This window comes from Elephas maximus, chromosome 7 (genome assembly GCF_024166365.1).
Source record: "Elephas maximus indicus isolate mEleMax1 chromosome 7, mEleMax1 primary haplotype, whole genome shotgun sequence".
NCBI lineage: Eukaryota > Metazoa > Chordata > Mammalia > Proboscidea > Elephantidae > Elephas > Elephas maximus.
Genome location: NC_064825.1, coordinates 67,535,801 through 67,549,335, shown reverse-complemented (window position 1 = coordinate 67,549,335; position 13,535 = coordinate 67,535,801). Strand labels below are relative to the sequence as shown.

The 13,535-nt window shown below is 43.9% G+C and overlaps 1 protein-coding gene across 5 annotated transcripts in view; it reads right to left on the bottom strand.

Annotated features, from left to right (window-relative positions):
• MICAL2 (microtubule associated monooxygenase, calponin and LIM domain containing 2) overlaps positions 1–13,535 on the bottom strand; it is a 250,516-nt gene that overhangs the window by 58,834 nt on the left and 178,147 nt on the right. For 4 of the 5 annotated variants that reach the window (XM_049890391.1, XM_049890393.1, XM_049890396.1 and 1 more), the window contains one exon: positions 1,431–1,614. In XM_049890391.1, coding sequence (XP_049746348.1) covers positions 1,431–1,614 — 184 coding nt within the window. The remainder of the gene's footprint in view (positions 1–1,430; positions 1,615–13,535) is intronic. The other variant, XM_049890394.1, reaches the window with a different exon arrangement.

Genomic DNA, 13,535 nt, shown 5'->3' with positions numbered 1-13,535 from the left:
AGTGTCCCCTGTTAATGCCTCAGACACATGAGGGAGCTGGCAGAGACCAGAAGAACCACCCAGCTGAGCCTTGTTCAAATTGCTGATTCACAGAATCAGGAGCATAGAAAATAGGAGTTATTTTTAGTCACTAACTTTTGGGGGCTTGTTTGTTACTCAGCATTAATGTAGTAATATAATGAATACGGAGGCCTTTCCTGGCCACTCAGTCTAAAGTAACTGACTAGTCATTATTTTTATTTTTTTTATTATATACCTATAATTATTTTTCTACCAGGCACATATGTGAACTTTTTCTTTTTACGTCTTTACTTGTTTAATGTGTGGCTATCCTGCTTGACCACCATCTGTCTATCAGTTTGTCTTACTGTGGTGGCTTGCATGTTGCTACAATGCTGGAAGCTATGCCACCAGTATTCAAATACCAGCAGGGTCACCGATGGTGAACAGGTTTTAGTGGTGCTTCCAGACTAAGAAAGACAGGGAAGAAAGGCCTGGTTATCTACTTCCAGAAATTAGCCAGTGAAATCCTTATGGATCACTGCAGAACACTGTCTGACTTGCTTGTTTTGAACATGTCACCAGGAGGGATCAATCACTGGAGAAGGACATCACATTTGCTGAAGTAGAGGGCCAGTGAGGGCAAGGGTCTCCCCTCTAGAGGATTACACAGGACAGAGCACTGTTTCATTCTGTTGTATATTAGGTCACCATGAATCAGAGTTAACTCAATGGCAGCTATCTGTCTGTCTGTCTATCCATCCACCCACCTATCTATCTTATTTGAATGAAAATTTTGTGAGAGCAAAGGCTTAGTCTGGTCTTAGCCACTGCTGTATCCTCAGAGCTGGGCAAATACTAAGCAATTGATACCTATTTGCTGGCTGACCTCCCGATCAAATTCAGCGTGTCTGGAGGAGGCCTGGAGTCTGCATTTCTAACGACCACTTCGGGATCCTGAGGCAGGTACTGAGGACAGCATTCTGGGAAATATCGAGCTAAGGCACCATTGCTTCATTTCTCTGTTCCTCCCATCACCAGGCCTCATCATGTTACAGTGGGAGGGCCTCACAGAGTCCCTCCCTGGGACGGGGACACCTGCTAGGCACCCCTCATGCAGCCTGGATGACAACTGCCTTCAGGGAAAAAGGCAGTGGGGCCGGAGCTTTTCCCTTCTCTGAGAAACAACTGCTGACACTTATAGGGCTTATGACGTGCCAGGCATTGTTAAGCACACGTTACGTACATTAATTCTTTCATCCTTATAACTCCCTGTGAGACAGATACTACTATTGTCCCATATTACAGATAAGGAAATGGATGCACAGAGAGGTCACACTGTAAGGGAGTGGAGAGAGGGCCACATCCTGAATGCTATCCCACCCTGCAACCCTTGTCACCCTCCACCATCCCCAGCAGTCTGAGCATACCTGCTGTCATCGCTGGTGACCAGGACACGCACAGCCAGCACATCCTGCCCAACTGTGTCCTGCCCGGGGCTGATCCTCACTGAGGTCCACTCAGAGGACAGCGGAGAGGTGGCTCCACATTCCACATCACTGGGCTCTGGCTCAGGGACACTCTTTGGCTTCTTGGGGGAGGTTGGCTCATCTGCTGAGAGGAGAATAGATCTAGAGAGATGGTGGGAATGAACAGCCCCAGAGGCGCCTGCTCTTTCAGGAGCCTGGGCAGGATGCTGGGGGTGAGGGGGGCAGATCTGGGGTCTGTGCAGACACTCCAAGCCTGACCTTCTAGTCCTCCATGCCATTGCTGAAGCCCCACCACTCCGTCCAGCAGACACCCCAGCATTTAGAACAGACCACTTGTGTGCAGGGCACGACTACACACATCACCCCGTTTACTCCGCAGGGTAAATGTTCAGAGGGCCCACCCCAAGCCCACTGGCCTCTCAGCCACTACTGTCAAAATTGCATTGACCAACAAGTTGCTAAATCCAGGAGTAAATTCTCAGTTCTCATCTTCCTTGACAGACCAGCAACATTTGACCCAGCTGATCACCCCTCATCCTAGAAACAGCTCTTCTCTTGGCTTCCAGGGCGGCACAGCCTCCCGGTTTCCTCGTCACTGGCCATGTCCTTCTTTGTCTCCTCTGCCAGTTTCACCTTTGCTCCCTGACCTTTAACACTGGAGGGCCCCAATGCTTAGTCTTTGAACTTCTTTTCTCTAACTACACTCACATCCAGGCTTTAAACACCCTCTAGTTGTCAATGGATCCCAAGTTTATATTGATCCAGTCCTAATAAATCTAGGCTTGCTGGCATCTCCACTTGAACATCTGATAGACGTATCAAGCTCAACATGTCCAAATTGAACTCTTCTTCTTCGTCTCTCCCCAGATCTGCTTCACCCATAGCCTTCCCTATCTCAGTAATTGGCAACTTCAGCCTTCTACTTGTTTAAGTAAAAAAACCTAGAATCACCTTTGTTACTTCCCTTCTTTCATAATTCACTTGAAGCCATTGGTGAATCCTGTTGGCTCGACCAGTTACCTCGCACCACCTTCTCTGCCATCACCTTGGTCCCAGCCACCCACAGCTCTTGCCCGAGTTATAGAAATAGCCTTCTACCTGATCTCCCTGCTTTCCCCCCGCCACCCCCACTTTAGTCTATTTTCAACACAGAAACCAGAGCGATCCATTAAAATATAAGTCAGATCATGCCACTCCTCTGCTCAAAACCCTCCACCAGCTCTTCATTTTACTCTGTTAAAGCTAAAGTCCTTACTGTGGTCTTCAAAGTCCTACAAGATTGAGTTCCTGGTGAGCCTTAGACCTTATCTCCTGGTACTGCCCCCCGCCCCCCGCACCTGCCACATTGCCCCCTGGTGTTCCTCCAGCACTCTGGACATGCTCCCATCTCAGGACCCTTGCACTAGCTTTTGTCTCTGCCTACAAGAGGCTTTTCCAGATACTTGCATGCAGGGCTTGCTTGATCACTGCCTTCAAGTCTTTGATCAAATGTCACCTTCTCAATGAGGTCTACTCTGATCATCTTATTTAAAACTGCCACCCACACCCCGCAAGGCGATGGAAGGCATCTGAGGAGAAGGCGTTACGATCAGATGCTTGGCTACTCTGTAATAATCATCACAACATCAGCAGCAGCTTACTTTTATTAAGTGCTCTTCATTCCCCTTTCCCGCTTTATTTTCATACATAGCAAACAGTGCCTTCTAATAAACTATAAGCTTTTCCTCATGTATTTGGTGTATTATCTGTATCCTACAACGAGCAGGTAAGCAGTGATTTTTGTCTGTGGGTAGAATTGTGCCTGGTAAAGATCTATTAAACACATAAATGTATGAGCAAAACAGGCAGCTTGAGTCCCACCTCCATCTTGGCTACTAACTAGCTGGGTGCCCCCCTTCTCTGGTCACAGTGAAGCAAATGCTGTTCCTCCTTTCTAAGGCACCTCAGCTTGGCTCCCCCTTACCTTCTAGGAAACCCGCCCCATGAGGGTCATTATCTCCTCTCTTTCCTGCGTCCTTAACTTCTTTCTCTACTGGATATTTTCCGTAAATACTTAAATATGCTGAGACTTCTCTTAAGAAAACTCTTTACTCCCAGTCCCTACCTAGCCAACTTTCTTGTCTCCATCCTTCCCAGCCCATCTTCTTGGAAGAGTTGCTACATTCACTTTCTCCCTTCTTCACCCCCTAGTCATTCACTCATCATCCCCTATAACTCTACCCATGTGCTTCCACCACGCACCCAAACTGCCCTCAACAAAGTCCTCAGTGGCCTCCTTGTTGCTAAATCCAATTCAAAGGACTTTGGGGTCCTCCTGCAGCCATTGACCCATTTGACCCCCTCCTTGCTCCTGGGGACACTTTCTCTCCCTCTAGTCAGCCCTGAGATGTTGGGGTTCTTCATGGTTCCACCTGAGTCCTCTTTACCTTTTCACCTCCTGCATTCTCTCTGGGAGATGTTATCTACTCCCTAAGGATCTGTCAGATAACGCACAAGGTACCTCCAGCCCAGATTTCTCACCTAAATTTAGAAGCACAAGCACAGCCTCTTGGAGGACACCTCTCCTGGATGCCTCTCAGGCACCTCCAACTTCATGTATTCCAGTCTGAGTCTAGCACCCTCTGAACACTCTGCCTCCTTCCCAGCATTTCTTATCTCAGTCAATGCCACCACCCTCAGCCAAGCCGTTCTCAAGCCAGAAACTCCAGGGTCACCTCTGACTCCTCCCTGTCTATCTTCCTCCCCAAAGGAATGGCTCCAATACATGGTTACCACTCAGAGCTTGGGCTCAGTATTGGTAGATCTAATTATTTCAATAAATTTTGATTTTTATGTGAAATGTCTCCAGTTTTAAAATATTGTGCAAGTCAAGCAAAACATGTCTACAGGCAGATTCAGGCAGTGGGCTGCCAGTTTGCAACCCCTGGAGTGGGTGCATACTCGTTGGTGTGTTTGTGTGGCTACACGTTTACGATGATGTGATTGTGGATGGGAGGCACTTGAGAAATAAATAAATAACCTGTTGCCGTTGAGTCTATTCCGACCCTAAAGGAGAGAGTAGGGCTGCCCCGTAGGGTTTCCAAGGAGTGCCTGGTGGATTCGAACTGCTGACCTTTTGGTTAGCAGTTGTAGCTCTTAACCACTACGCCACCAGGGTTTCCACTTGAGAAATAGGGGTTATAATTGGCTGGTTTCTTCATCATCATCATCATCACCGCAGCAGATTACTTCTTTTGAGCGCTCAATATATAGCAAGAATTGTCTGAGCATTTGGCATGTATTATGTCTAAAAAATCCAACACAACCCTCTGAGTAAAGTATTATTATCACCAATTTGCTGCTGAGAAAACGGAAGCACAGAGAGTTTAAGACACTGGCGCGGTCATACTTCATCAGTGCACAGGGACCAGTTGCCTGTGAGCAGTCCACAGTATGTCTGTGAGCACAACAGAACCAGGAATGCACGCCCAGTGTGCATGGCCTTTGTTCTGGGAGGACTGGCTGGAAGGTGTCCCCAGTTCTTGACTCATGTCCCGTAACAGATGTATGCTTTGTCCTGTCTTTACAGTCCCTCCCACTAGAGTAGGCAGATACGTCCCTGCCCAACTAATGTGCAGCTTGGCCACGAGACTTGTTTTGACCAGTGGAAAGGTAGCAGGTATGACATGAGCGGAGGCTTTACATCTGCTTGCTGGATTGGCTTGTTCACTGACACTCCTGCCAGTTTGCCGGGAGAAGAGCTTGTCCCTGACAGTCATGGCCCCTGCAACCTGGATCCCCGAGTGAGGACACATGGAATAGAGCCAGAGCCAGTCACAGCCTGGAGCCCAGCCTGGCCCACCCCATGTGAGCCCAGCCCACCCTTAGAGTTGCAGACTGAAGCAGAGCCTCCCCAGACAACCCACAGACCCGTGAGTAAGAAAAACAGTTGCCATAAGCCACGGACATTTGGGAGGCCTGTTATATAAATTATTGTAGCAGACTCTCAACTCTATACCTGGGTTACATCTGTGTAGGTAAGTGTACATATGAACTGCATGCCCAAGCACTTGTATAGTCAAAAGATGCTACTGGCTCCCCGCTCTGATCCAGGCCCATGGGCCGTCGCTGCCTCCGGGCTTCTGTGGCCAGCTCTGGCTGAGGGTCTGGGGCTCGTCCAGTGTCAGGTGCCCACACACCACCCTCACGCTGTCTTCCCCAGGCTTGGTTGCCCTCTGTCTTAGACTTTGCCTGAAGTCAACTGTGTTCTTGGGGAGAATCCAGAGCCACGGTGGGGACTGTGGGAGGCCCGGGGAAGAGGTCCATGGGGAGAGAGGGTGAGGAGGATCCACTGCTCCCAGCACAGCTGCCACCAATGTCCTGTCGGGATGCAGGTCTGCTCAGAGCTGAGTGCCTCAGCCCCTTCTCAGCACTCTGACCAGACACCTGCACCCGGGGAAGGACGAGGCTCCAGAAATTCTAAGTGCTGAGGCTGGGCCTGCGTACAGGCTCTGCAGAGCCAGGCAGTGTCAGGGAACATCTGTCCTCACACCACCCCAGCAGCCAAGTCCTTGGCCCTTTCTAGTGAGGCCGTGCTGCAGTGCCAGGTGAGTACCTTTGTTCCAGGCCTGCTGGTGACACTGTCTCTGCTCTCCACCCAAGTCTGGAGGCCCTTCCGGTCATCCCCAGGCCCCAGGGGAGACATCAAAGCAATATGTCCACCTGTGCGCTGTTATAAACCCCATTTGACAGTCAAGAAAACTAAGGCTCAGAGAAGTTATCTCACTTGTCCAGAGCCACACAGATCCTAACTGCCAGAATTAGTTCTGGCTCTGGGCTTAGAAAACTTCCCTTGCTGTCTTGCCCAGTGCTCTTTCTGGAGAAAAAAGTATAAAAAACAAGCAGAGAAACCGAGTGAATCTGTCAGGAAAACAGAGCCCTAGCTAAGGAGCTCAGCAGAGGAAAATTATCATGGGGAACTAATTACAACGGTGTTGGAAGAACTGGAAAGCCCAACAGGGGTCAGAGGCAACCCTGAGAGGAGCAGCAGGCAACAGCAGGAAGCTGCTGGCTGGAGGGACAAAGAGAAGAGTTGGTGTTACCAGAGTCCGGAGCAACCTGCAGGAGCAGGTACCACAGAGGGGCTGCCTGGTAGGAGTCAGGATCACAGACTGAGCAGCACTTGGAGAGAAGATGCAGCCACTGTCTGCGGTGCAGAAGGACAAGGAGGAACACCCTGGCTTCTCCCTTTATCCCCCTCCAATCTCTTACCGGAGCCCTGGTGGAGAGTTTGACTGCTAACCCAAAGGTCAGCAGCTCAAATCTACCAGCCACTCCTTGGAAACCCTATGGGGCAGTTCTGCTCTGTCCTACAGGGTCGCTATGAGTCAGAATTGACTCCACGGCAATGGTAACAGGGTTTTTGGTTTAGTCTCCCACCAGTGCTTCCCAATTGGTCACACCTAGCAGGAAGCTGGTTGCAAGAAAAACTGGGAAATGTAGTTTTCAGGAGGTGCACTTCTCTATTACAGAGCAGAGCAGAGAGCAGAGCAGAGCAGAAGAAAGGCAAGGAATTATCTGGCAGCAAATAGGCAAATGCCCAGATGCTAAGGGTAAAGCATTTTCCCCACCCTCTTATAAGGTGGTCTGTGATGAGGGAAGGGCTGCCAAATACCCAGTGGGAGGGGGCCCGTGGCAGGCAGTCCCTCCACCTACTGTCAGGGGGTGTCACAGTTGTTGGGGGCGGGATCTCTGTATGCCAGTCCCAAGGTCCTTTGCGGTGCACGGCTCTTTAAAATATAAAGGCACTTGTGGGGCAGTTCTACTCTGTCCTATAGGGTAGCTATGAGTCGGAATCGACTCGATGGCAGTGGGTTTGGTTTTTTGATTTTTGTGCCCAAAGACAGAGCCACTGCCATCCTGGGGGCTTCTAAGAGTGACTCCTCAGGGTGTACTACTGGGAATGAAGTTTCTAGGGGTCTTCAGGCAACAAATAAAGTGACAGGTAGCCCTGGGCCTCTAGGCCCACGCTCACTGTGCGGTGTGGCTGCCCTTCAGTGCCCTGGCCAGGTGAGCCACTGAAAACCCTATGGAGCAGTTTTACTCTGACACACATGGGGTCGTCGTGAGTCAGAGTTGACTCTACAGCAGCGGGTTAGAGGTATCCTCGTCCCCAGTTCACAGAAGGGGCTTGCTCAATGCCACTCAGTGTGAGTACAAAGCCCCGGGAGCCAAAGCCAGGGCTCCACACGCATAGCTCAGGGCCCTTACTGCATGCCAAGGCTCCCCTTCCAGCGGGCGCCTGAGTCTTCACCAGGGCCCCAGGGAACCTCGGCTCCTTTATGACTGAACGTGCTGCTTTGGGGTCGCCTTTTCCACATCTCTGAACTTACTGAATATCAGTACCAACGAGAAGGTAGTGAGGTATTGCATATAAAGGGCTTGGCCCAAGTGCCTGACACAGAGTAAGCACTAGATAAATAACAGAGGGCCCTGGGGCTTTGTGAAGCAGTGGCTTCTTTTACTTATTTAAGGAATTAAAAAAAAAAAAAGCTGCAAAAGTGAACGAGTTCACAGAAATAAAGGAGAACAGCCCACCCACTCTGACCCACTTACTCTACTTACTATTCAAGTTGCACAGAGATTTACTTCTTCCACTGGATTATTTCCTGAGGATAAATTCCCGGGTGTAGGATTACTGGGCCAAGAGGTCAGAACATTTTTATGAATCTTAATAATCATCCCCACACGGCTTTCCAAAAAGACTGTTCCAATTTATGTTTTGCTCAGTGCCTAGTGATTGAGTTTATTTTTTCTTATAATCTAGCTTATTTTTTTCTTTACTAATTCGTTGGTCCAGCATAATTTACATTCCTTTGAAAACTGAGTAAGAATATTTTTTAAGTACTTATTATTTTGTACTGTTTACTTAATTTTTTTTTAAATTGTGGTATAATATACATAACATAAAGTTTACCATTTTAGCCATTTTTTAAGTACACAATTCAATGGCGTTAGGTGCATTCACAATGTTGTGTGATCAGCATCATTAGCTAGTTCCAGAACTTTTTCCCACTCCAAACAGAAACTCTGTACGTATTAACAACAACACTTCTTTCCTCCCTTCCCTCGACCCCTCATCTACTTTCCGTTTTTAGGAATCTATTCTAGATATTTCATATAGGTGAAATCATACAATATTTATCCTTTTGTGTCTGACTTATTTCAGTTAGCATTTTCAAGGTTCATCCATGTTGTGGCACGTAAAAAAAATTCATTCCTTTTTATAGCTGAATAACATTCCATTATATGAATATACCACACTTTGTTGATCCATTTATCTTTAATGGAAACTTGGGTTATTTCCATCTTTTTGCTACTGTGAATAACGCTACCACAAACATTGGCATACAAGTATCTGTTTGAGTCCATGTTTTCATTCTTTGGAGTATATATTTAGGAGTGGAATTGCTGGGTCATATGGTAATTCTCCGTTTAACTTTTTGAGGAACCGCCAAGCTGTTTTTCATGGCAGCTGCACCATTTTACATTCCCACCAGCAAAGCCCGAGGATTCCACGTTCTCTACATCCTGCCAACACTAGTTGGGTTGTTTGTCTTTCTGTTGTTGAGCTGTAAGAGTTCAGTATATACTCTGGAAATTAAGCTCAGGTATATAATTTGCAGATATTTTCTCCCATTCTGCGGATTGTCTTTTCATTCTCTTAATTGTGTCCTTTGATGCACAAAAGTTTTTCATTTTGACGAACACCAGTTACCTTGTTACCTATGTTTTTGGCGTCATATTTGATCATGTAGATTTGCCCATATGTGTTCTAAGAGTTTTCTAGTTTTAGCTTTTAAATTTAGGTCTTTAATGCATTTTGAGGCATTTTTTTGTATACATGGTTTAAGAGTCCAACGTCATTCTTTTGCATGAGGATATTCAGATTTCCCCACACCATTTGTTGAAGAAACTGTTCTTTCCCCCATTGAATGGTCTTGGCAACCTTGTCAAAAATCAATTGATCGTGTATGTGAGGGTTTCTTTCTGGGATTTCTATTCTATTTCCTTGGACCCTATGTCTCTTATGCTAGCACCTCACTGTTTTGATTACCGTAGTTCTGCAGTAGGTTTTGAGCAAGAGTCCTCCAGTTCTGTTCTTTTTCAAAAGCGTTTTGGCTATTCAGGGTCCCTTCAAATTCCATATGATTTATAGTATGATGTTTTCTATTTCTACGGAAAAACGACACTGGAATTTTGTTAGGAATTACACTGAATCTGTACTTGGTATAGGCCTGTTCACATTTTCTACTTTTTCTTCAGTCAGTTTAGTAGTTTGTGTGTGCCTAGGAATTTGTCCATTTCATTTAGGTTACCTAATTTGGCGCACAGTTTTATAGGACCCTCTCATAATTCTTTTTATTTCTTCAAATCGATAGTAATGTTCCCAACTTTCATTTCTGATTCCAGTAATTTGTGCTTTCTTTCTTTTTCTTAGCCAATCTAGCTAAAGAATTGTCAATTTTATCTCTTCAAAGAACCAACTTTTGGCTTTGTTGATTTTTCTACTGTTTTTCTCTTCTCTATTGCAGTTCTCTCCATTCTAATTTTTATTATTTCTTTCCATCTGCTAACTGTGGGTTTAGTTTGCTCTTTTTCTAATTCCTAAAGATATAAAATTAGGTTATTGACTTGAGCTATTATTTTCGAATGTAGGCATTTAAGGCTACACAGTTCCCTCTTAGCACTACTTTCACTATGAACTGTAAGTTTGCGTATGCTGTGTTTTCCTTTTCATTTACCTTAAGGTATTTTCTATTTCCCTTGTGATTTCTTCTTTGACTCACTGGTTGATTAAGTGTATATAAATTACTACATATTTTTTCAATTGTCCAGTTTTCCTTCTGTTTTTAATTTCTAGTTTCATTTTATTTAGTCAGAAAAGATATTTTGTATGATTTCAATTTTTTAAAACTTATCAAGACTTGTTTTGTAACATATGGTCTATTCTAGGTAATGTCTCATGTAATTTGACAAGAATGTGTATACTATGTTCTTGTATGGAATGTTCTATATTTGCCTGTTATGTCTAATTGGCTTATAGTGTTGCTCAAGTCCTCTACTTCTTTATTTATATGCTGTCTGGTTGTTCCATCCATTATTGAAGGTGGCTTATGGAAGTCTCCAACTACTATTGTAGTACTATCTATCCCTTCAATTCTGTCCATGTTTGCTTCTTATAGTTTAAGGCTCTGTTGTTAAGAGTGCATACATTTATAATTGTTATATCTTCTGATGTATTGAATCTTTTATCAATATGTAATACCCTTCATTGTCTCTTGTAACCTTTTTTTGACTTAAAATACATGTTTTTTCCTGATAATAATACAGCCACCCAGCTGTCTTTTGGTTAATATCTGCAAGAACTATCCTTTTCTATTATTATACTTTAAATCTCTTTTTGTTTTTGTATCTAAAGTGAGTCTCTTGAAGACAGCAAATATGGGTGTTTTTTAATTCATTCTGCCAATCTCTGTTATAAAGGGAGAGTTTAATCTATTTACATTTAAAGTATTTACTGATCCGAGATGAGAAGAACTGGCTACCACAAATGACTTCCCTGACAGGGAACACAACAGAGAATCCCTTATGGAGCAGGAGAGCAGTGGGATGCAGACCTCAAATTCTCATAAAAAGACCAGATTTAATGGTCTGACTGAGACTGGAAGGACCCCACAGGTCATGGTCCCTGGACCCTCTGTTAGCTCAAGACTGGAACCATTCCTGAAGCCAACTGTTCAAGCAGGGATTGAACTGGACCATAAGACAGAAAATGATACTGGTGAGGAGTGAGCTTCTTGGTTCAAGTAGACACATGAGACTATGTGGGCAGCTCCTGTCTGGAGGTGAGATGAGAAGGCAGAGGGGGACAGAAGCTGGTTGAATGGTCATGGGGAATACAGGGTAGAGAGGAGAAGTGTGCTGTCTCATTAGGGGGAGAGCAGCTAGGAGTACATACCAAGGTGTGTATAAGTTTTTGTATGAGAGACTGACTTGATTTGTAAACTTTCACTTAAAGCACACACACACAAAAATTGCTGGTAAGGAAGGACTTACTTCTGCTATTTAACTGTTTTCTCTGTGTCATATGCTTTATGTTCTTCAATTTATCCATTATTGCCTTTTTTTTTTGTATTTAGTTGATTTCTTTTAGTATACAATTTTCATTCGCGTCTTCTTTTCTGTATATTTTTAAGTTATATTCTTAATAGTTATCTGGGGAATTACATTTAACATCTTAAACTTATAACAATCTAGTTTGAATAATACCATCTTAGTTTCAGTAATACACAAACACCACTCCTATATATCCCTGTCCTACTCCCTGTATATTGTTATTGTCACAAATTACATCTTATATATTATGTGCCATTAAAATAGACTTACAATTATTGTTTTATGCATTCATCTTTAAAATAAAATAAAATAAAACAAAAAGGGGAATTATAAATAAAAAGTACAATAATACTGGATTTATATTTCTTTTTTTTATATAGTTATATTTACCAATATTATTTACTTCTTCATATGGCTTTGAGTTACTATCTAGTGTCCTTTCCTTTTAGCCTGAGTGGCTCCATTTAACATTTCTTGTAGGGCAGGTCTACTAGTAACAAACTCTCAGCTACTGTTTATCTGGAAATGTCTTAATTTCTCTGTAATTATTGAAGAATAGTTTTACTGGATATAGAATTCTTGATTGACAGTTTTTTTTCCCTTTGATGACTTTAAATATGTCATCCCATTGCCTTCTGGCCTCTGTTGATTCTGATGAGAAATCATCTGTTAATCTTACTGAGGATCTTTTTATGTGATGAGTCATTTCTCTTTTGCTGCTTTCGAGATACTTTATCTGTGCCCTTTGACAATTTGACTATAATGTGTGTTGGTATACGTCTCTGAGTTTACCCTGCTTGGGGCTGTTCAAGCTTCTTGGATATATATATATATATGTACTCATGCCTTTCATCAAATTTGGGAAGTTTTGGCCATGATTTCTTCAAATATTTTTTGTCTCTTTTTATCTTCCTTCTCCTTCTGAGACTTCAACGATATGTATGCTAGTATGCTTGATGATGTCCCATGCTTCTCTTAGGTTATGTTCATTTTTCTTCACTCTTTTTTTCTTTCTGCTCCTCAGACTGGATAATTTCTATAGCCTTCAAGTTTGATGATTCTTTTCCTCTGCCTACTTCTGCCATTGACCTTCTCTAGTGATTTTTTTTCATTTCGGCTACTGTACGTTTCATCTCCAGAATTTGGTTACTTTTTGTAATCACTATCTCTTTGCTGACATATTTGTTTGCACATTGTTCTCCCGATTTCCTTTAGGTCTTTTTCTATGATTTCCTTTAGCTTATTGAGCATATTTAAGACATTAATTTATTGCCTTTTGGCTAGTAATTTCAATGTCTGGGCTTCCTCAGAGGGGGTTTCTGTAAAATTCATTTTTTCCTGTGAATGGGCTGTATTTTTCTCTTTCTTTGAATGTTTTGTAATTTTTTTGTTGAGAACTTCACATTTTGAGTACTGTGGTGTGCTAATGCTGGAAATCCAATTCTTCCCTTCATTAGGCATTTTTGAGTTATGCTTGCTGAGAGCTATAGTTGTTTGTTTAGTGACTTTACAGACTATTTTTGCAGTCTGTACTCCTCGTTGTGTGTGATCACTGAAGCTTATGCTTTTTTGTCTCTGTGGACAACTAGTGACTTGACAGAGATTCCTTTATATGTCTGGGTCAAAACCAAACCAAACCAACAACAAAAAGGACCTGCCTCTTAAATCTTCCAGTAGCTGCTGCCAGGGAAACCACTCAGCCCAAGGGGTCCAAAACAAAGTGAATATCTGTGCTAGTCCCTAAGGGAATTGTCAGATCAACCAAAATGCATATCTCCCAATTTTTTAGGGCAAGGTTCTTACTTCCTTCCCTGGTACCAGCCAGATGCTTCAGGAATGTGGGCCACCATCCTCATGGTCACGGCAGGGAGGAATGGGAGATGGTAG